Consider the following 21,797-nt stretch of genomic DNA (forward strand, 5'->3'; position numbering starts at 1 on the left):
TGCCCTATATTAAAGCATTACCAGTGGCATTTTTCTTTGCAACACATGAAAAGTCATGCGAGAACTGCAACTGCACCGTAGTTCAACCAGTTATTCTCTTTAGAAGGTTCCTCAGCCTTAGCTGCAATTTAAAAAACTGCATTCCATTGATTCTTACAGCATTGCTCAGTGGCTGGTTTTCAGAAACTGAACTTTGAGCCCTGAACAGAAAGTGATAGTAATAAACCTACTAATGACAGGGCATAACTGTGAGATAAGAAAAATACTTCTTAGTTAAAAGATATAATGTTGAGTTCTCCTTTGGTTAAAAAGAATGAAGCACATCTCTGGAAAGCTCAGTGTAGCACTATAGACGCATCATTAGTAGGTTGTTTGTTCTATGTGGAAGTCAGCATAGCTGTAACTTATGGGACAACCCACTCTCTACTGTATATAACACACCACACCCAGTCAAAAATGAAACTAAAAAAGTTGCACCTGCGTCCAGGAAGGCATCCTTGTTACTTGTGACAGGGGTAAGTATAATTTCACATTAACAAACTTTTGAGAAACAAGCTAACAAACTTTTTTTGGTTCTAATTTCACTGTGTAAAAGTTCTGTCTACACTATTAGAAATTAAGGTTCTGTGTGGGTACATTTTTCATTCATCGAGGTACAAACAATGTTCATGTTCCCTCAAAGGTACAGCAGTGGTTTAAAGTCCAGTTGTGTACCTTGAAGTTTTTTCCAGGTGAAAAGTACACACTCGTTTCTTTTCATAACCTAATATTTTAAAACAGAACGGTACAATAAAAAGCCTGGTGATGAAACGGGGTGTGTGGAGTCTACAGCTTAGAGCATATAGCTTCAATGGATTATGGTACAATTGTGTTCCCTGATTAAATGTACTGAGAGGTACCCTTGAGGTTCCCACCCCAGTTTACTACCTTTGCTACAGTTTACTGCCTTTATTTCTGGGAGTTTATGCTATTCTTTCATTTTAAGCAACACATATTTGGAGTTGGTAAAAGTTCAGTAAAGCACAAATAATACACTCCTTAAAGGTTTATTCACTTCAGTCCTTCAATCTAAATGTGCTTGAATTATGTCACCCAGTGTAATAACAACATATAGTTTTTGACTGTTTATGTAATTTTGTTTATTTAAAACTTTTATGGCTACAAAAAAAGTCACAAATGATCTTTTTAGAACATATGATGCAAAATGACTTACTGAAACCTTGTTTAACATCTAAATACTGAAGACACATCTTGAAAACAGAAATACATCTTGAAGTAGTATTGGCTTATTAAACTATTATTACCTTTAAAGTAATACACTCCAGAAGGCTCTTCTATAATCTGTAGGAGTCAAATTGTAAATTGTTGTTAATCTAGGTCAAGAATTTCTGTTATAATGCATAAAAATACATTTAGAATACATTTAGAAGACATTATGACATGATTTTTTTTTCTTACTTACTGTTACTCGCTGTTACTGGTTGGCAGTTTTCTTTCAGGTAACACTGAGATTAATAACTGATCATCACATTGATTTATCAGACTACTCAGGCTTTAGCAGAGCTCAATAACGCTGAGATTAATAACTGAGTATTAAATTGATTTATCAGTCTACTCAGGCTTTAGCAGAGCTCAATAACGCTGAGATTAATAACTGAGTATTAAATTGATTTATCGGTCTACTCAGGCTTTAGCAGAGCTCAGTAACACTGAGATTAATAACTGATCATTACATTGATTTATCGGTCTACTCAGGCTTTAGGAGAGCTCAGTAACACTGAGATTAATAACTGATCATTACACTGATTTATCAGTCTACTCAGGCTTTAGCAGAGCTCAATAACGCTGAGATTAATAACTGAGTATTAAATTGATTTATCGGTCTACTCAGGCTTTAGCAGTGCCCAATAATACTGACATAAATAACTGATAAACTGACCACATATTCCCAACACTTGCATTCCGTTACCTTATAACCTTGGTTGTTACATCATTATATAGTATTATATTACATAATTTTGGAATAACAAACCTACTAATTTGTGTCAATGCAGATCGTAATGTGTTATTGTATAATTAAAGTGTAATACCAAGTGAACAAGGCAATTAAAAGTGTCTAATTGGGTTTTACTGAAGAAGGAACAAGCCCCACATTCTTCAAGGGCTCTTTAGTAAAGACAATGGTTCTATTTAATACAATGAGTTCTAAATAGAACTCATGCTTCTATAGAACTATTACCATGACTGAAGAACCCTTGCAGAGCCATCTTAAATACAGTGTTTTCCAAACTTTAAGTAACTCCCATTGCATGATCTAGAAAAATACACAGCAAATCGACTTGGGAGTTCGCTGAAAAGCAAGGGTGCTTGATGGAGTTGTGTACTGATCAATGAGTTGTGATGAGTGAATTAACTAAGGCCTTTATTTTCTAGAATCTTGCAAAGCAGAGTGTGAAAAGATGGGAGATAAGCATTATCCTGGACACAGGTATTTCACTATGTACCACGGCACTACAATGGACAAAGCTATGAAAATCCTAAATGAGGGCTTCATCCCGTCCGCTGATGGCATGCTAGGACGTGGCGTCTATTTGAGCCGGAGTTTTGAGAAGGCCTCTCGATATCCAGTGTACAGACAAGCAGGAGAGCAGCTAGCCGTCCTCAAACTCAGCGTACGAGTGGGAAAAGTGAAGAGGATCGATTATCAAGGCCATCCCATGCAGAAGACGTGGCACGATCATGGGTACGACACAGCTTGGGTCCCTGCTAACTGTGGGATGGTGCCCAGTGGATTGGAAGAGGACTGTGTGTATGAGCCATGGAGGATCAAAGTACAGCAGGTTTTACAGAACAACTGAGCATACCACCAGGACGAATGTTTGGAAGTACAGTATCATGATGACTGACTGGTGTGTAATGCTGTACCATTTTGTAATGTTTTTAAATCAAGCAGTACTGCAGGTTTTTTTGACATATGTGTACAGTATGACCTAGATTGATCAACGGTTATGAATCCAGTTATCCTCAGAGCTGAGTAAAGCACAACAATTTTAATAAATCTACAGAGATTGTTGAGGAAAAGATCAACTTAATGTACCTGAAAGATCACATTTAATGCACATGATTTATTATCATTTGACTGTATGAATAAAAAAAAAAAACAGGATCTTTCATTTTTATTTATTACAAGTTAAAAGTTTGGGTAACACTTTATTTGAAGGCTACCTACATAAGGGCTTCATAACACATTCATAAGCACTGAATAATGTGTTTATGAAGCACTACTTGAACATTTATTAAGTGCTTATGTCGGTTCTCGCAACCTGACATAAGATGTTTTATGAAATAAATGACATTGTACTGACATAATAAGAATAAATGTTGAACATATTTACAGCACTAAACACATTTAAAACACTGTACATAATTGCATCAGTCATCTTATCTATGCCATGGAGGGAAGAGGGGTGGTTTCCAGGTATATTTCACCTGATATTAATACAATGTCATCTTGAGAATGCTGACATAAATAGTTATGTATAGTGTTTCAAATATGTTTAGTGCTGTAAATATGTTCAAGGTTTATTCATATTATGTCAGTACAATGTCATTTATTTCATAAAACATCTTATGTCAGGTTGCGAGAACTGACATAAGCACTTAATAAATGTTTAAGTAGTGCTTCCTAAACGCATTATTCAGCACTTATGAATGCGTCATGAAGCCCTTATGTAGGTAGCCTTCAAATAAAGTGTTACCAAAGTTTGTGTGTGTGTGTCATAAAACTCAGATACATCCATAAATAGTTCTCACACTCAAAACACATAAAACTGGCTCTTGTACATGTTAACCGTCTACTGCACGCATTAGAGGGCACTTCTATTTACTTTTTATCAAGTACAATGATTTTATACAATGGTCCTTGATTTATTTATTTTCAGACCCAATTATTAAATTCAAAAACATCAAAAATAGTAATAATAATAATGTGTGCAGAGATCCTTTTGGAGTATATTGCCTTGAGGCAACATTGTGCAACAATAGGATGAAAGGATATAGAGTCATGATCCCTAAAGTGGTGAGACCTGGCTTGTGATTGGCTAAATCCATTCCACTGTCACACAGTGTTGCTTCTAGGCAACAAACATATTTTTGCAAAATCTCATGACAAAAAAATTGATACTCAGTGTTTAAAAAGAGTTTTAAAGAGATGGTATCAAGCACATGCTTTTTATTGACGTACTCAAACTCTTCCCTTTATTGTTAACCTTATCATTGTCTTTAAATATGTATAATGTTATTGTAAAGTGAGGGAAATGAGTTTGTTGCCCTAAAGCAACATCATGCAACAGAAGGTTAAATAAACAAATTAAAGGGGAACTCCATTGATTTTTGCAATATTAATTAATAATTTAATAGTTAAAATGTAAACAATCACAGCAGTTTGGCATGAAATGGCCCTTTAAAAACAATGTACTACCATTGTAGTCCCGGGAACCAGACGTCATTTTGTCTGGACTACAAATATCACCATTTTATCTGATAATGAAAAAATGCTCCTAAATACTCCGCCCTGAACGTGTTTTGGAGAAGGGTCTGACTGCACAACCCCAGTTTTACTCCAGCAGAAACTGGAATTAAGGTAAGAAACATTCGTGAGTGAAATAAATTAGTGGTCACTGGTCACCGTGCAAATATTGCTGTTGGCTTAGAACTGAGAGTCTAATGTGGGCCACGCAATAAAAAGTCTAACTTGATGTCCTACCACATGAACTGAAAAGCAGAGTAGCAAAAAGTCTGTTGTTGACACCACCATTTTCCTTTCTCTCTCTCTCTTTCTCTTCCTCTCTTCTTCCCTCCCTCCCTCCTTATTTTGGCTCTGTCTTCTTTAAACCGCTGCAACTCCATTTGTGTATTCTGGTTCAAATTGATGTTTGAAATTTCTCTAAACAGGCACATTTCACTCCGAACCATTCTGAATGATTTTGTTTACATCTAGACCACTAAAAGATTAAGACCCAATCCCACTTCACCTCTTGCCCCTACTACTTAGGTCATACCCTCTGTTTTGCGTGTACACATTCTCTGCTATCACTGAAGATGGGCCGGGTCGCCTAGAGGGCACAGTAGCCTGATAATGAAGCAATGTTTTTTTGTTTTATTTGAGGGTCCCATTTTGTACGGCCAGATTTCACCTACTACCCCTTGTAACTCAGGTCGAAGGGAATAATGGTGACACATGAAAACAAGGGGTAGAGGTAAAAAGAAGAAATGGCATTGGGCCTAAGTGCCTAAGTCTTTCCTCTTATTTTACTCACCATCTCTGCATTGTTTTTCCTTCTAGGCTATCTTCTCGTGTATCGCTCGTGTAGCCTTGCTATTGTACTTTCATATCTACCATCATCTTCCCTGCTGTGGAATGTGGTTCTAACCTGGCCGATGACTTTTATGATGATCTTTTAAACCAGCTCTAGTAAGATAAATTGGACTAACATAAGAGGATTAAAAAGTTGGAAATAAAGACAGAAGAATTTTAGTTTAGTTAGAATTGAATTAAGTTCAGCTAAAGAATATTGATTTTTTGTGTGAATTCAATTTACAGCTCTAGGAAAAACTTGGTGTGGAACCTTTGCTAACATGTTTTTTTCCCAGTCCCCCTTCCAGTTGTGATGTACAAACTCCAAAGTACTAGATAATTACTTTGGGTAACATGGTGGTAAGTTCTAAGACACTGAAATACACTGAAATGCTGAACCAGTACATAATACTTGGAAAGGATGCTGTACTTCCATGTGGTTATTAGATATTAGTGTTAGTGTTATAGTCAAGGCTGAGACTTTTAGTGGTCGAGCCTGAGCAAAGATTGAGACCAGGGGTGGCTGTGGCTGAGGCTGAGACCAGACTGATGCAAGATTTAAAAAAATAGAAAAATTAGAAATTTGTTTGTAGTTAATTGTACATTTATTTTCATTACCCTATATATCCACAGACACACACACACACACACACATTATCTAAGCTATACACACATTCACACGCACTCAGACCCAGGGGTCTGAGCATGTCCAACTTGCCTGACTGCATGTCTTTGGACTGTGGTAGGAATGCTTAGAGGAAACCCACGTAGACACGGGAACAACTAGCAAACTCCACACAGAAAGGACTCTGGTCGCCCAATCGGGGAATTGAACCCAGGCCCTTCTTGCTGTGAGGTGATATTACATTTATTATTATTATTATTATTATTAATAATAATAATAATAATAATAATACGCAAATTACCTACTACAGTAACAATGACTGTTGCAGGGAGAAGTTAATGATATTACACACCCACATAAAATAAGTCAAATATCTATTTACCTGTGTGGGTCTGCAGAACATAAACCAGAAGCTTGTTATAATGTGCCGTAATGAAAAACAACTTTCACGTTTACAATGATCTTATGAGCAGATAATATGTTATGAACCCTGATATAACCTAACAAACCTGAACCTATGACGTTGTTCTTTTGCCCTGCCCTAATCTTTCCTTGTTCATGTCTGGGTCTGCTTTTGTTAACCTTCCCTTGTGAGTCTTGCTATGTGCTTTTGTTATTGTTTTAGCCTCCTTGTCATCTGTCTCACCTGTGTGTAGTCTGTAGCCCAAACCTGCCATTAGCCCCAGAGGTTTCTCGTTTCCTGTGTATTTATCCCACTGGTTGTTTGTCTTGTGTCTGGGTGGTATTTTGTTTCTCAGGCCTTGTTTTGTGGTGTTGTCTGTGGTATATTCGTTTTCTTCATGTTTCTTAGCCCACGTTCAGACTGCAGGCAGGATTTGTTTCTCAAATCAGGCCTTTTAAGACGACTATCGACACTATTATTTGTAAGTGTTAAGATCGGGTTTGTGTGTCCAGACATCACCAACCTATCTGCATGGGTTGCTGTGGTAGGCATCAATAAGTACGTAGCTATGCTGGTGATGTGGATTTCCTACAAGAATGCAGGAGAGATGGAGGTGCAGCATCTCACCCTCCAAGCTTTTCAGAATTCTCAGCACTCCATCGCTCTGGATTTGACATTGTTGTTGTTTCCAATTTGACTTTCCGATTTGAGCGGCCAGAGCGGCCAGACTGAGATGCGTATGTAAAAAACATTGGAATCGCATTTCAAGCCACCTCCAAATGTGGTTAGGATCTGATCTGCAAAAAACACTAATTTCATGTGTTTTCCAGACTATCCAAAATCAATCTGGATACAATCTGGATTTGGGCTGTCAGTCTGAACAAGGCCTCAGTCTTTTGTTTTCCTTCAGTTTTGAAGTAACTTGTTGTTTTTGTGTTTTTTTCCTTTTTTGTTCTTTGTTTCATGGCTTTAGTGGATTTCCTTTATTTTCACATTATGAATCGTTAAAAAAAACATTGGACTTGCACTTGCCTTCTGCTTCTCCATCTCCCTCTGCATTACAGTTATATATACCTGTTTTATACAGGATTATATGATCATTATATATTTTATATGATATAAAATATTATATTATATAAGATATTATATGAGCGGTCGTCGTGGCCGAGTGGTTAAGGCGATGAAATGCTTGACTTGAAATCCATTGGGGTCTCCCCGCGCAGGTTCGTATCCTGCCGACTACGGAGGTGTTTGTGGGGCAGTCATGGGCTGGAGGTTAGGGATCCAGCCTTGTGACCAGACAGGTCGCCGGTTCGATCCCCAGAGCCGACAGCACATGACTGAGGTGTCCTTGAGCAAGACACCTAACCCCCAACTGCTCCCCGGGTGCTGCGGATTGGGCTGCCCACCGCTCTGGGCAAGTGTGCTCACTGCCCCCTAGTGTGTGTGTGTGCTCACTAGAGTGTATGTGGTGTTTCACTTCACGGATGGGTTAAATGCGGAGGTGAAATTTCCCCGTTGTTAGTATAGTGAGCTGTTGCAAACAGCCCTTAATGTGATACTAAATGCTGCTAAAAAAGTTTGGAAGGGTAGAAACCCTAAAGATTCTGTATTCAACAGCAGAATTTCTATCATATGCAACTACCAAAGCATGTCAATTTATTGGATTTGGAATATTAGTTTTGGATAAAAAATAAAGCAGCAATGCACTAAGAACTCCTGGTAAAGGACTTATTGTTTTCTGTATTATTACGATACCTTAGACCACCATTTCTAGGACTTGTCTCTTTCACTTATCTTTTCTGTGAAAGAACAGCAGATTATCAGACAAAAATGTTGAATAACAGGTCATCTTGGTTCTTTTTAAGTGTGAAGACAAGGCTTTTCATGAATAGGTATGCTTACGCAATTCACAGCAAAACGTCACTGACTTTTCTAGTAATTCCACAGAAGGAGGAAAGAAAGAAAGAAAACATTTTACATTGATGTTCCGGCAGCTCTTCAGTGTTTTCTTCATTTGTTATTAAATAACTGAATGGCCAATATCCAACGGTTACATATATTTTTTGTAAATATCTAACATATAAATAATGTTGGTTTAAAATGTTAATTCTACATTCTCAGAAATAAAGGTATGAAACGGGCACTGGGGCAGTACCACTCTGGTCACTGGGGTGGAATCCTCAAGGGAACATCTCAATAACTTTAGTCAAGAAACATAACTGTTAAATAATCCATTGAAATGATATTTTCTAAGTTGTATTGAATCCGCACACCCCGTCTCATCTCCAGGCTTTTTATTGTTCTGTTTCAGAACATTAGGTTATGAAAAGTTACAAATGTTTTTTTTCACCTGGAAAACTTGGTGAACGTTTGGACCTTCAAACCACTCTTGTACCTTGGAGGGAACATTTGCTTTGTTAGTACCTTGATGGATGAAAAATGTACCTGCACAGAAGCTTTATTACTAGCAGTGTTGTGAGTCCAGCACAATCTGTCCCAGTGACACAGAAAATGCTGAACTGTCTTAGTTTTGTGATAGAATATAAATTTTACATTTTGTTGCAACAGACAAAAAGAGATTTGAACATGTGTAATTTATCCTAATACGCTGTGCAGAATGTGAATAAAAATAGAATGCAATGATATGCAAATCATGTAAACCATATTTTTAAATTGAACTACTATGAAGAAAACATTTCAAATGTTGAAACTGAAATTTAGTTGTTTTTTGAAAAATATATGCCCGTTTTGAATGTGCTGCTAGCAACACGTTCCAAAATAGTTGTGACGAGGGTGGGTTTCCTCTGGGTTCTCTGGTTTCTTCCCACAGTCCAAAGACATGCAATCAGGCCAATTGGACATGCTAAATTGCCCCTAGCTGTGAGTGAATGTGTATGTCTGTCTGTCTGTCTGTCTGTCTGTCTGCCCTGTGATGGACTAATGGCCTGTCCAGGGTGCATCCTGCTTTCTGCCCAATAACAGCCGGGATCTGGATCCAGCACACTCTGCAACCTGGAGTATGTGTGTGTGTTTATATATATATATATAAGCACATTTATACAGTATGTAAACATATATATCGCTGTTATCAGAAGAAAACCTCGTATCTCCAAAATATTATCTTTACAGGAGAAGGAAAAACATACATTACTTTTAACGTAAGTCAATGGAACCAGAATTTTTTCCAAGTCATTTTGAGCTGTTTCTTTTGGTCCATGTTTCTTTTGGACCTCGTATGTCTTTTGCCTATAAAAGTTGTCCATCAAACCTCTTATCTCCACAAGGTGGCACTCACAGGTCTACATACTAAAGGACACAACTCCTCCATTGAAGATCAGTTTATTTTAAAATATAGTTTGTTGCTCACATCGGTTGCTTGAAAGTTGTGTTGGGCTGTCGTGGATGCACGTTAGCTTTGTAAGTGTAACATTAACCTTACGTTAAACTAACCTAAATAACTTTTCATTTTCTGACACTATTCAGCCATTGCAGTTATTAATTAAGTTACTATGCAGTCATAATTTTAGTGTCAGTATTGCGTAGGTAAGTTCAGCAGTCTATATGTATCTTAGCACTTTCATGATTTTTTTCAGTGGTCCATCCATCCATCCATCCATTTTCTAAGCTGCTTCTCCGTCAGGGTCGCGGGGGGCTGCTGGAGCCTATCCCAGCAGTCTTCGGGTGGAAGGCAGGATACACACTGGACAGGTGGCCAGTCCATAGCAGGGTGGACAGACAGACACAGACAGTCACTCACACACTCACACCCAGGGGCAATTTAGCATGTAATCTTGTAATTTCTGCCTGACTTGATATTAGTCTAATTATTCTTGTATATTTTTCAGTCAAGCAATGTAATTGTCATTAGAAGAGTTACGCACCGTGGTGAATGCCCCTTATGATGAGGCAAATAATATTCATGTTGAGAGTGTTAGTGATGATGAGGGAGTGCAGAATGGCACAGGTATTAGAAGAAACAAGCTCGTTAATCTTGGTGATTAGCCTACATAATAATCTTTATACTATTAATAAATAATAATAATAAAACTTAATAATACTTATAATGGTTATAATAGAAAACTTGCATTTTTGTGATGCATTTGTCTTTAACAGTATGAATCTTATGAATAAAGATTATTAACCATATGGAAATGCTGTACGTAGTAAATAATTCTTATATGGCCTAGTTGGCCGTTTGAATTTTATTAATGTTAGTATTGCTCTGCCTTATGCATTGCTGAATATGTGCAGGGGGATTTCAGTCAGAGAAAAGAAAATGCTTGAGGTACATCAGAAGGACAGAACAGGCCTGCAACAGAAGCAACAGGGGGTGAGAAACAAATGAAGTGAAAGTCATTTAATGCCTGCATGGCATTACTTGATGCTTGGTAAGGCCAAGTTTATGTTTACAGGGAAGGGGTGTGACAGTTTAGACAATAATTATTTCTCATAAAATATACTTGGCAGCATCTTAATAATGTACTGCATACAAAACATTAACACAGTAAATCTGGTTTTCAAGAGTCGGACTGAAAAATACCTTCTGTATGTGGTTTTCTTAAGTGTCATAGTATTTCAGTTTAAACAATATTCTTGTGTCACTTTATGGTTTTATCGTAGTTCCTGGCAATAATTCGGATGAAATAGAAAAAAGAAACGTATCATGGGATGAGGATGTGTGTCAGAGAGATGTATACTCTGAGAAAATAAGGTACAACACTGTCACTGGGGCAGTACCCCTCTTGTCACTGTGGTGGTACCCTCAGGGGTACATCCCAGTACCTTTAGTCAGGGAACATAATTTTACCAGAATCCACTGAAATGATATTTTCTAAGTTGTACTGACTCCACACACCCCGTCGCGTCTCCAGGCTTTTATTTGATTGTTCTGATTTAATACATTTGGTTATGAAAAGGTACAAATATCTACTTTTCCACTTGGAAAAACTCATGTAAGGTACACCATTGGACCTTAAAACCACTGCTGTACCTTTGAGGGCACACGTACATTGTTTGTACCTTGATGAATGAATCATGTACCTGCATAGTACGTTTATTTCTAATAGTGTAGAAAGTGTTCAAAACGGTGCTGCAATACTTTCAGTGAAGAGTCCAGGCAGAGAATCTTCCAGCATTTCTGGCAGAAGATGAACTGGGAAGAGAGAAGGGTCTATGTGGCAGGGGTAGCTGATTATTCTCCTGTGGCAAGGAAGAGATCGGTAAATGAGGATTCAAGAAGGTTAGCAAAAGTGTCCTACCACCTTAATATAGATAGTGACAGGAGGAGTGTTTGTAAGATTTCCTGCTGTCAACTCTGGGTCTAAGGGAATGGTCAGTTGCACATTGGGTGCATGAAAATGAACTTAAGATAAGCAGCAGTAAAACAGCTGTGAGGAATGATGTGCGAGAATCACTTTAGGCCTTTCTTAGGGATTTGCCACAGGTACCTTCTCATTATTGCTGGTCCACATCTGCCAAGTTAGACTTAGAGCCCATGTTCAAGTCTGTGTCTGAGTTACACAGAGTTTACCAACGTCATTGTGAATAAGAACTCCAGATGACTCCGTTGTTCAGGCAGATTTTTTTATGGAATTCTGCTATCTCAGTGTGGTCCTATACCACCCAAAAAAGACCAGTGTGCCACCTGTTATGTATGGCATGAAGGAGAAGGAAGGTTGTCTGCAAATGAATTTGCCTCTTGCATTGCTGATTACCTTCACCAGCACCTGCCGTATGATGAATACATTTTGATGGCTGTGGATACCAGAACCAAGCACCCTTCTGGCAAATGCTCTCTTTCATTTTACAGTGACCAACAAGAAGGTCATCATACAGAAGTACCTTCAGCGTGGGCACACTTAAATGGAGTGTGACACAGTCCACAGTGTCATAGAGAGACGACTGAAAGATCAAGACATTTATGCCCCAGCGGAATATGTCATTCACATGAAGAAAGCACGCACAAAGCCAACACCGCTGGAGGTGAAATATCTGGACCATGGCCTCTTCTCTGATTACATCAAGCTGAAACTTTGCAGATCCCTTCGTCCAGGAACAAGTAGTGGAGATGCCACCGTACATGAGCTAAGGGGTATCAAATGCACCATCAGTGGTACCATGAAGTACAAGCTTCAGCACTCAGATGACTGGAATCCATTCCCCAGGAGAGAGCTGAGGAGCTTGGGGAGTGATGCATCACTCCACCTGCCTCATAGTCAAGGGGCAGAAATACAGACACCTGCAACAACTAAAGGAACTTATCCAAAAAGAATTTCATAGCTTTAATGATTTACTGAAACACTAAATTGATAAATAAACAGCATTCTTCTGTTTGGTTCAGTTTACATTGCACATCGTTTCACTTCACCATATCTCCTAAAGCGTCATTATCCTGAATGGTTATTGGACTTCACATGTTGTAGATAAATGCATGTGTCCTAATTTCACTCTAATTTCTAATGTTTTCAAATGTTTTAATAATTTTATTTATGTAAAATACATGTACTATGATGTAATTCAATACGCTTTTCTACTTATCTTACTGTTTTATTCCCATATCCCTTACATATTCACTCTGTAGCTTACCATACCTGAACCTGAACTTTACCTCATGATAGACTGAACTGTGTTATTTCCCCTCCAAGCTTGATGTCAAATAGATTTCTTTCTATGACATGTGTTATGTATATATTTATGTGAATTATTTAAATCATTGACAACATGAAACTGATTTTATTACATGCTCAGTGGGTAAAAAATTAAATAATTTAAACTTGTGCCTCGGCTGCTATCTATTTTCATGCATCACAGAACAGAGATTTAATACAGGTAAGAACACGGCCCTCATTTTGCTGTCACTATTTAAAACAGCAAGTGTTTTTTTACGCACACGTTAAGTCTAAGCCTAGACTTAAAATGATTTTTATGTGTAAATCACTACTGACACTGCAATTCCATACAAAACTATTCATTCACGTCTGAAAAACCGACCTTGATGTTTTGAAACCGCTCACAGTGAAAGCTTACACTCGCAAACAGACTGACACAACAGAGGCGCTGAATGAAAGCTTCAATTCTCACATTGAAAGCAGGTAAGTCCACATGAAACAGTACAAAAAACTATTTCCAATAAATGTATCTGCATCTTGATAAATAACTATAAAATTACTTCAATATGTATATGATCTTTCTACAGTGAAACACTGGAAATTTCCAAAAGTTAGATCTAGAGCATTTTTTCCTTCTCCTGTGAAGTTACTGTGTTGGAGATGCAAGGTTTTGTCTGACATCGATGATATATATATATATATATATATAGTGTATAAAGTACTTGATTTATTACATCAGAGACTTCAGCCTGAGGCACTAGAATAATTTTACTTTTAAATTCTTGGTATTGTAAGGGATCTGGGGATCTTGCCCTTCCAGCTGTAGGTTATTTAATGATATTAAAAAGAATCAGAAATACAATCATTACAGAAGTTAGTTTGAAATGTGCGACTGTGTAGATGTTCTTTTGTGCCTAGAGCATATCTGGGTGATGGTCAAGGTCATCTGGCTCAAGGGAAGCTATCAGAGTCAGGCTAAACACATACACACTTACACACACGCAGGCATACACACATACACACACACACACATACACACACACTCACACATACACACACACACACACACACACACACACACACACACACACACCCTCACACACATACACATACCTATGTACAAAACCTATGCACACATAGATTAGAGGGGCAACTATCACTTCAACTGACCTTTTTTTTTTTTAATTTTTCACTATTTTTCATATTTCCTTCATTATCATAAAAATTGTTTCATCCAATAAACTGGCAAAACTCCTTTTGGACTCAGGCTGGGTTTTTTACACCACAACGGACATTTTTTGCATTTTCACAATCTTACACTTTGACGAGCCATGGCCATGAGATTGGACAACTGTGAAACGCCGAATCCCAGCAAAACCAAAACCAGATGCAGAGGAACTGCAGCCAACAGTATGGACGCAGGCGCGGGGCTACTTCATCGCAGTGTGCCAGCTTTTGATGTAAGTGGCAATTTTGGTTGATTAAGATGCAAAGGATCTGGTTATGGCTATTTTCAATTGGCAAATCACTTAACAATTTAGAAAGAACCTACAACCTAGAACCAATTTGTGAAATTTTGGAAAAAAGCTAAATGAAGTAAAATCATCTGAATTCTAATGGCAAATCTAAAAATGACTACATTTCTGTTATTCCTCTGTTCAATTATAATCTTGGTTATTATGTAAAGAATGGGAACTGGGTTGTTGTGGGTTGAACTTGGTCTGTCGGTTTTAGCTGTATTGGTGTTGGTTTGGGTGTGTGCAGTCGTGCCATAATTCATGCAAGTTTTCTAGTGATTTTTGGGTGATATTTCATTAAGACACAATGGGTAAAAAGCAGAAGTCTCCACTGGCTTTCTGCGATTATGTCACCAAGCAGGTCACGAAACATGGTGTCTCTGTCGATCCATATGAAGATTTAAGTGAGAGCGATGATTGCGCAACTCGGCTTGAAGAACTTTTGTCTGATAAATACATAAATATAGTATATAAACTATAATGTGTGAGAGAATCACATTTGGCTCGTGCTATGCACGGGTTCTGCAATCAGCCTGATAAATCAGGCCCCTGACCCAGAACGGATATCAAATTAAAGCTGCCCCTTTAGTTGCTAGTTTACCAGATATCCTTTCATCACTTAACCTCAATTGTCACTTCCTGTCTACCCTGGTTGGAGGGGTAAAAACTTGCCCCTTTCCCAGTCTGTCACTGCATTGAGGTCTTGGTTGGGATTGGCGGTTTTTTGCAGAGACTTAATTGAAAATGTCAGTGATCTGGCTAAGCCTCTGTACTGCCTGCTGAAAGAAAAGCCAGCAGAAAAGGACAGTATTGTGCACACGGAGGCCTCCCTAGCTGCATTTGATAAGATCAAGATTTCTAATGAGATGTCTGGTAATGGTGAGGCTGCTTAAACTGTTTCATAAACCTTTAGTTTTTTCCCTTTATCATGTATGTTTCCTTTCACACTGTGAGAGGAGCAGTACTTTGCTCTTTAAACTTTGTCTTTTTTTCTCCCTTCTTATATAATTGGTTGAAATTGTTCCATTACCATTGCAGTAATACTGGGTTATATGAAGTCATCATGACCAATGTTCATAAATGGATCAGTGGTATTCAGTCACTCTCTCTCCCCATTGACTTTGCTGCCACAGGTAGTACAAGGCGCTCTTGCCGATTTTTAGACACCGCAGCCGGACGGTTCGGTGCAGGTGATTCAGCTGTTAACACTGTCAACATTAACATGTTAAGACAATTTGATACTGTGTCGGCATCAGAAGTCACTGATGGGGTTCTAGGGTTGACTGATATTGTTACACAAATGTTGTAGGATAAAAAAAAAGGGTGGGTTCTCGTTTCAGTTTTAAAGGGTGCTTTTCATGCAGTTACATCTCTGTACACTACAATAATGAGAACAATGAGAATAAGACTATGACTTGTAACCAACTGATTCAGTCTCTAATTCACCAGCAAATACCCGGCCTATTAACAGCACTGTACTTAGGAGCATGACAAATGCAGTTCCGTTCCGGTCTGCCTTACATACTCCTAATATGATGGGTTTCATTCTCTTAGTTCACCTATATGAGAGGGAGGATGTGTTTAAGAAGGTTTCTCGGTTAAGGATATCGGTATGCCAATACACTAAATTCTTAACTGCCCTCACTTTGCCTGGAAAAATTGTTCAGCATTCAAACGGCTTGTGGGCTGAGGTTAAAAAACCTAGATGTTGCCATTCTTTGGGGGATGTGATGATGTGTTCGTGCACGGTCACAGGCAATGCCTGGGTCCCTGACAGCACCTTTCCCAAAAATGAGATCTTTGTCTGTTGCACCCGGGTTCTTACACCAATCGTTATGCCTATTTAGGTAATTCTACATGGTGTGTCACCACTTTTGTCACCATGGCATTGTATGAGGGTCATAACTGTCCTTTACCAAGTAGTGGTTCTTTTGTGTTCGTTTGTCTGCTCCTGTCCCTTTTCAGTTCCCACCTCCTCAAGTGTTGGATGTTGCATTGCCTCTTTTTGAGTGGTCCCAGTAGATGAAACCTCTGCCTGCGCAACCTTGGGAGGCTATTGGAAATTGATGACACTTTGTATTCAAATTTTGTGCTGTTCTGTCTGTTCTCACATTAGTTTGGACTGCTGGTCTGTTTTGCTATTTAAGATGGATGATAAAGCAGCATGAGGTGTTCATTTTTGGGATCCGGGTAAATGCCACTTCCAAACAGTTGTTGGTGGACAAGACCCCTTGATCTTCTTGTTTTGAGAGCGTATTGACATTTTGTTAAGGTCGAACACGCCCTGAGGGGGGTCTGTAAGGGATCTGGGGATCTTGCCCTTCCAGCTATAGGTTATTTAATGATATTAAAAAGAATCAGAAATACAATCATTACAGAAATTAGTTTGAAATGTGCGACTGTGTAGATGTTTATTTGTGCCTAGAGCATATCTGGGTGATGGTCAAGATCGTCTGGCTCAAGGGAAGCTATCAGAGTCAGGCTAAACACATACACACACACACACACACACACACACACAGACACACACACCCTCACACGCATACATACACATACAAACCCTCACCCACACACACTCACATACACATGCTCACTCTCTCACACACACACACACACACACACAGACCCCCGCACACATACACACACATATCTACATACAAAAACCTATGATAGGCGACTATCACTTGAATTGACGACACTTCAATTGACGACACTTCAATGCTGATTGACAATGAGGTCTGGTGGAGGTTATGAAATTAGAGAGAGAGAGAGAGAGAGAGACAGAGAGGGAGGGTGTGTGTGGCTTTGGAGAAGACACAGGACTCAGTTCTTTTTGGGAGAGAAAAGGCCACAGAAAGTATTGACAGATTGATAGCTCTCTCTCAATTCTGGGCTCTCTAAAGGCTCTCAAGCCTATTTTTTCTTTTTAATTTTATTTCACTTTTGTTAAACTTTTCATATTTAACATGATTTTTCTGTCTTGATTTCTATTTTTCATATTTCCTTCATTATCATAAAATGTTTTTGTCCATTCATCCAATAAACTAGCAAAACTCCTTTTGGACTCCTTTTGGGTTTTTTACACCATTTTCGCAGTATTTTCTAAGGAAAGCTGACAGAACACGAAGAAGTGCAGGTCATCTTACTAAAATGTTGAACAACTGCTTTTCTTCGTTCCACTGAAGTGTGAAAGTAGGAAGGTGTTATTGACACAAGCCACCACATGAATGGGGCTGATTCTCAAATCGAAAGCAGGTAAATCCACATGAAACCAGATGATTATCTCCAATAAATGTATCTGTGTCTTGATAAATAACTTTTAAATCATTTCAATATGTATATGATATTTCTACAAGGAAACAGCGCCGAGATATATATATATATATATATATATATATATATATATAAATATATAAGGCGTAAAATGTAAGTACTCTTTTATTTATTTATTATTATTTTTATTTATTTATTATTATTATTTTATTTATTTATTTATTACATCGGAGACTTCAGCCTGTGGCACTAGAATAGTTTTACTTTTACTTTCTTAGTATTTTCTAAGAAAAGCTGACAGAACACCAAGAAGTGCAGCTCATCTTACTAAAATGTTGAATAACTGCTTTTCTTAGTTCCACTGAAGCGTGAAAGTAGGAATGTGTTATTGACACAAGTCACCACTGAATAGGGTTGAGACCAATATATAAAGCAAACCTGCAACCTAAAGGAAGCTGTTTCTTCTGCAGGTGATCTTCTGCAGTTGTTCCTGAAGATAAGGTAAAGGACTCCTTTGCTCAGAGAGACTAATCCCAGCTGATTTATTATACATCAGAAATGCTTACGAAAGAGCGTTAAAATTTGTCTGCTTTTCTTATTACGTTTGATTTTGTAGGTGAAAGCAAGTTAACAAGTCTTTTACAGCAAATGCGTGACTGCACCTGTTGAATTTAACATATTAGGAAAAAAAAACATAAAATGAGGCTTGTGTACAAGTTATGGCATATTTTATATGTTGTGGTTTATTTTTTTCCAACATTTAAACTCAGCATATGCATACAAATTTCACACTGAAACTTTCAGACAAAAATCATATTTAAGTTTGTTGCCTGTAGATGATTCAATTAGAAAATCAATATTACACAATTTGACCAAAGGTATTTAAACTTAATGACTGGGGAAAAAAAAGAAAAAAGTGGTTTATACAACTAAAATAACTATAAAACAACTATAAAAAACTATAAAATAAAAATAAAAAGTTAAGTAGCATTTTTTAAAAATATACTAAATTTACTTCAACAAATCTGCTTAGACGTACAGTATGAGATGCAATTGGGCACATAGGCCACAGGGTAAAAGAGAAGTTTGGTATTTGTGAAGTATTAGTGTTTTATAACTATCATTCATATTAGAAAATCATTCTGATGTACAGTACTGTGCAAAAGGTGTCGAGGCATATGTTTTTTTTTTTGTGCTAAATGATGTTTTCATATATAATATAAAGGTATATGGCTGTATAAGGCTAAGATAGGGGAAATGTAATCTGTATTCTAATACAGATAATACCCATTGGCTAGATGTGTCACTCTCACTAACTCACTTTCTGTGGTTTTTAGACTCAATGATCTGAGTCAGCTGATCAGACTGCAGCTGGTGGAGGACATTTTCCAGAAAACGAGACACTAAACGATCGCTGTGGTGGTATCCTCAAGAGTAAGTCCTCAGTGCATTTAGCTGAGGAGCATAATTATGAAACATTCAATTGTATTGTATTTTATTTATTTATTTATTTATTTTTGGAACTGACTCCATACGGCCTGGCCTGACTCCAGGCTTTTTGTCTGTAAGCGTCTGTAAGATTTATGTCCAATTGAGTATACAATATATTTTTGAAAAGAGATAACAACTGGCATATAATAGAAAACATATTTCTGTTCCTCTAATAAAGGTAGTGTTTATCATAATGTATCGTTGACATTTGTATTTGTATCTGTATGTGTGAAGCCCACCCCAACAATGTATAACATGGGAAAAAAAAATTGAAAGTGGTCTATTTTGTGTTTTGTATCAAGTTTATAATATACAATATAATACAATATACAATATAATATATAATATACATAATCAAATATGTATCAAGTTTATAATTTGTTTTCTATTTATATTTGACATATATAAATATTAAAAACTGACACTATTATATAGTGCTATTACATCTACATATGTGCATATATTTCAATGTATTGAGCCTAATGGTATATTTTAACATGTATTTAAATATATTTAAAAAGTAGCACAGTGAAATATATTTTGCACATAAATTTTAAAACATCACATGGATCGCACATATGTTTTTAAAGTTTCTTAAGTGGATATGGGGACCTCCGCCCCCAGTGCTACAATATCCAGAGATGGGCTTCTCAAGGCTGCATAAGTTAGCAGTCACTTTTTCCCCAATATTTTTCGAAAATAACAGGTAATTACTGTACAATCTAACATCATGGTAACCTTCTGTATTTTGTCAATATGGCAGGATTCCTGTAAATTTACATTCCTATGTACATGGACCTTTCATGGTGTAAAGCAAATTCAGGATTATTTTGTTTTGTTGTTTTCTGTGCTATTTTATGAATAAAACTGTTTTCATTTATGTTTATTTATTTATTTATGTTATAACTTCTTGTCTCCTTATCCACGTGCAGATATGTGCAGGAACTTCCACATTGGACTGACCCCATGCCCTGTCTACCCAGGTCACAGGGTATACACCATGTATCATGGCACCACCTTGTCTGCTGCATTACAGATCAAGCGCTATGGCTTCAGGCGCTCCACAGGCGGCATGTTAGGTGCTGGTGTGTACGTGTCAAGGAGCTTTCATAAAGCCAGCCACTACCCTCTGTACAAACAACCTGGGCAAAGGCTGGCTGTCCTCAAGCTGAGTGTAAGTGTGGGCAAAGTGAAGAAAATCAACAGGCAGGGACATCCCTTACAGAAAACCTGGCACTTAAGCGGTTATGACACAGCCTGGGTCCCACCTAACTGTGGCATGGTCCCCAGCGGACTGGAAGAGGACTGTGTTTGGGAACCCAGACGAATTAGAGTGCTGGAAGTTATCCCAAGATAAGAAGAGTATCATTATAGTGCATTGTTATCCATAGAATGTAATACTGAAGTCAGAAGTACAGGACCTGGCTGTAACTTATCAGTTATTTCTGTGATGGCAAAATAGGTTCTCTGATTTGTAATCAGTGTAAATAAAGATTAAAATTCATGACGTTCATAAAAATGGAGGCCAATTCTGATCATTTATCATGAACATTCATATATAATTTGTGATTACTGTAAGTGTCTGAGGAACTTTCAAGCCTAAAACTAAACAAGCAAGATGGCTGCTTAGTAGAAGTTGTCCTAAGCCCTATTATCTTAAATCCTAACCAATCCATGCATTTCTCTCTTCTTTTCAAATATTTTTTTTTTTTATCATTGTTTTATTTGTTGGTTTAAGATATGCATCAAAAACATACACTTGCACACCTACACAGACAAAGAAACAAATAATAAAACAAAAAAATAAAAATAAATAAATAAATAATGGGGGGGGGGGAAGAAAAAAAGACAAAAACAGTTACATTAAAAGTGAGATATTTGAACACCACAAATCAGTGGTTGATAGCATCTTAATCACACAAACAGAGACACAAAAGGAGGCAGGAGGCAACGGCCCAAGACAAAATTGGAGGGAGTCACTTTTTGAATATAACTAGTTGGAATCTTGATGATCCAAGAGCTCCACATCATCTAGATGTGTTAAGAAGGGTCCCCATGCTTTGTAGTAATTACCTATAGATCCTTTAAGGGTGTAGTTCATTTTTTCGAGTTTCATGAAGTACAGCGCGTCTTTTATCCAGTGTGTGTGAGAGGGAGGATATGCTTTTTTCCAATGGGTCAGAATGAGCCGCCTTGCTAAAAGAGTCAGAAAAGCTACCAAATTGGATTTGCGTTTAGATAATGTGAGAGTAGCTGGAAGAACACCAAACATTGCGATAACTGGAGAGGGAGCAACAGGCACTTGCAAAATGCCTGAGAGTGAACTGAATATCGAGTTCCAGTATGTTTGTAATAAAGGACAAGTCCAGAACATGTGATATAGATTAGCCGGGCCTTGATGGCATCTGTCACAGTTGGGGTCAATATTGCTGTAAATTCTAGACAGTCTGGTTTTGGTCCAGTATACCCTATGCAATAGTTTACATTGTATTACCCCGTGTTTAGCACTCACAGAGGAAGT

General features: G+C 37.7%; 1 protein-coding gene across 1 annotated transcript; it reads left to right on the forward strand.

Annotated features, from left to right (window-relative positions):
- Positions 1 to 313: 313 nt before the first annotated feature.
- Positions 314 to 20,633, forward strand: gig2q (grass carp reovirus (GCRV)-induced gene 2q). The gene is made up of 4 exons (XM_017683062.2): positions 314 to 515; positions 2,434 to 2,846; positions 19,138 to 19,219; positions 20,209 to 20,633. Exons 2-4 carry the CDS (start codon positions 2,460 to 2,462, stop codon positions 20,631 to 20,633), a joined length of 894 nt encoding a protein of 297 aa, XP_017538551.1. The 5' UTR covers positions 314 to 515; positions 2,434 to 2,459.
- The last annotated feature ends 1,164 nt before the right edge of the window (positions 20,634 to 21,797 follow it).

This window comes from Pygocentrus nattereri, chromosome 2 (assembly GCF_015220715.1).
Source record: "Pygocentrus nattereri isolate fPygNat1 chromosome 2, fPygNat1.pri, whole genome shotgun sequence".
In the NCBI taxonomy this organism is placed as follows: domain Eukaryota; kingdom Metazoa; phylum Chordata; class Actinopteri; order Characiformes; family Serrasalmidae; genus Pygocentrus; species Pygocentrus nattereri.

Excerpts from the sequence above, each read along its gene's own strand:
- gig2q (XM_017683062.2), top strand. The coding sequence starts at position 2,460 with ATGGGAGATAAGCATTATCCTGGACACAGGTATTTCACTATGTACCAC. Across the intron at positions 2,847-19,137 it reads TCAAAGTACAGCAGGTTTTA|TCAGCTGATCAGACTGCAGC; the intron begins CAGAACAACTGA and ends CAATGATCTGAG. Across the intron at positions 19,220-20,208 it reads CTGTGGTGGTATCCTCAAGA|ATATGTGCAGGAACTTCCAC; the intron begins GTAAGTCCTCAG and ends ATCCACGTGCAG.